Source organism: Oncorhynchus tshawytscha, unplaced genomic scaffold (assembly GCF_018296145.1).
Source record: "Oncorhynchus tshawytscha isolate Ot180627B unplaced genomic scaffold, Otsh_v2.0 Un_contig_8142_pilon_pilon, whole genome shotgun sequence".
Lineage (NCBI taxonomy): Eukaryota > Metazoa > Chordata > Actinopteri > Salmoniformes > Salmonidae > Oncorhynchus > Oncorhynchus tshawytscha.
Genome location: NW_024609817.1, coordinates 802,501 through 805,000, shown reverse-complemented (window position 1 = coordinate 805,000; position 2,500 = coordinate 802,501). Strand labels below are relative to the sequence as shown.

General features: G+C 50.2%; 1 protein-coding gene across 1 annotated transcript in view; it reads right to left on the bottom strand.

Annotated features, from left to right (window-relative positions):
• The window catches only part of adamtsl3 (ADAMTS-like 3), a gene marked incomplete at its 3' end in the record, with an annotated part of 209,578 nt that overhangs the window by 28,333 nt on the left and 178,745 nt on the right, over nt 1–2,500 (bottom strand). Inside the window, 1 exon segment of the mRNA XM_042318865.1 lies at nt 657–810. Within this exon segment, the coding sequence (XP_042174799.1) occupies nt 657–810 (154 nt within the window).

The following is a 2,500-nucleotide window of genomic DNA, read 5'->3' as shown; positions in this document are numbered from 1 at the left end:
TCAAAGTGAGAACTGGAGCTGTCGATGGCCTGATAAAGAACAGAACATGTTCCTGTGTCTTTATTCTCATGGATAATCACTTTCCAGACATATAGATATAGAAGACTTTGTACTTAGGTACAGTACGGTCACAGTGGCTGGATCACAAACGGTACCCTATTCTCTATACTACTTTGGATCACTTTCAAGTGTACATATTTAAGACTCCTACTCACCCATAGCATGTTCACAGTGAATACGTCCCAAATGGCACCCTATTTCCAAGTGCACTACTTTTGACCAGGACCAATGGCACCCTATTCCCTATAAAGTACACTAATTTTGAGAGAACATGGTGCCATTTGGGATGCAGAGACTGTATGCTTTCAGAATCTCTAATCTGGTCACATCTCTGTAGAGTTGAGCTTTACGGAGCACTGACATCAGATGGAACAACAAGACATTTTTCCCCAGACATGCAGACATGGGAAGTGTGTATATATGTGTGGTTGTATGTATGTGTGTGAATGTGTGGTGTGTGTGTATGTGTTATGTATGAGAGTGTGTGTGTGTATGAGTGTGTGCACATGATGAAAAAGGTCTGAAAGAGGTCTATCGTACGCTTATCAGGCCGGATATTGAGGTGTGTGTGTGTGTGTGTGTGTGTGTGTACTCACTAGGGCAGGTGATCATTCGGCATGTCCTGACCAGGGGTGGAGAGGAGAGGCCGTCGCAGAGCCTCCTCGCCAGCATCACCTGCTGTCCAGCTGAGGTCAACCTCTGACACACTGGCTCCCTACGTTGGATCCCCAGACCACAGGATACAGAGCACTGCAACACACACATTCAATTTGCTTTTTGTTTGTTCACAACTTTGTGTAATCAAAATGGAATTGCCCTCCTCCTTTCACTGTCCCTCTTACAGTTCCTGACACTAACCCTCCTTCCCTCCCTCTACTCACCTCCCCCACTCTGCCTCCCTCCATCCATCCATCCCTCTTCATCCCTCTGCAACCTCTACTCACATTCTCCTCCCTCCCCACCCCCCATCCCTCCATTAATCTGCTCCTAATCTCCTTCAGTCTCTCTCCTCCCTCCCCATCCCTCCATTAATCTGCTCCTAATCTCCTTCAGCCTCTCTCCTCCCTCCCCCATCCCTCCATTAATCTGCTCCTAATCTCCTTCAGCCTCTCTCCTCCCTCCCCCATCCCTCCATTAATCTGCTCCTAATCTCCTTCAGCCTCTCTCCTCCCTCCCCCATCCCTCCATTAATCTGCTCCTAATCTCCTTCAGTCTCTCTCCTCCCTCCCCATCCCTCCATTAATCTGCTCCTAATCTCCTTCAGCCTCTCTCCTCCCTCCCCCATCCCTCCATTAATCTGCTCCTAATCTCCTTCAATCTCTCTCCTCCCTCCATTAATCTGCTCCTAACCTCCTTCAGTCTCTCTCCTCCCTCCCCATCCCTCCATTAATCTGCTCCTAATCTCCTTCAGTCTCTCTCCTCCCTCCCCATCCCTCCATTAATCTGCTCCTAATCTCCTTCAGCCTCTCTCCTCCCTCCCCATCCCTCCATTAATCTGCTCCTAATCTCCTTCAGCCTCTCTCCTCCCTCCCCCATCCCTCCATTAATCTGCTCCTAATCTCCTTCAATCTCTCTCCTCCCCCATCCATTAATCTGCTCCTAACCTCCTTCAGTCTCTCTCCTCCCTCCCCATCCCTCCATTAATCTGCTCCTAACCTCCTTCAGTCTCTCTCCTCCCTCCCCATCCCTCCATTAATCTGCTCCTAATCTCCTTCAGTCTCTCTCCTCCCTCCCCATCCCTCCATTAATCTGCTCCTAATCTCCTTCAGCCTCTCTCCTCCCTCCCCCCATCCCTCCATTAATCTGCTCCTAATCTCCTTCAGCCTCTCTCCTCCCTCCCCATCCCTCCATTAATCTGCTCCTAATCTCCTTCAATCTCTCTCCCTCCCCATCCATTAATCTGCTCCTAACCTCCTTCAGTCTCTCTCCTCCCTCCCCATCCCTCCATTAATCTGCTCCTAATCTCCTTCAGCCTCTCTCCTCCCTCCCCATCCCTCCATTAATCTGCTCCTAATCTCCTTCAATCTCTCTCCTCCCCCCCCATCCCTCCATTAATCTGCTCCTAATCTCCTTCAGCCTCTCTCCTCCCTCCCCATCCCTCCATTAATCTGCTCCTAATCTCCTTCAGTCTCTCTCCTCCCTCCCCATCCCTCCATTAATCTGCTCCTAATCTCCTTCAGTCTCTCTCCTCCCTCCCCATCCCTCCATTAATCTGCTCCTAACCTCCTTCAGCCTCTCTCCTCCCTCCCCATCCCTCCATTAATCTGCTCCTAATCTCCTTCAGCCTCTCTCCTCCCTCCCCATCCCTCCATTAATCTGCTCCTAATCTCCTTCAGTCTCTCTCCTCCCTCCCCATCCCTCCATTAATCTGCTCCTAATCTCCTTCAGTCTCTCTCCTCCCTCTCCATCCCTCCATTAATCTGCTCCTAATCTCCTTCAG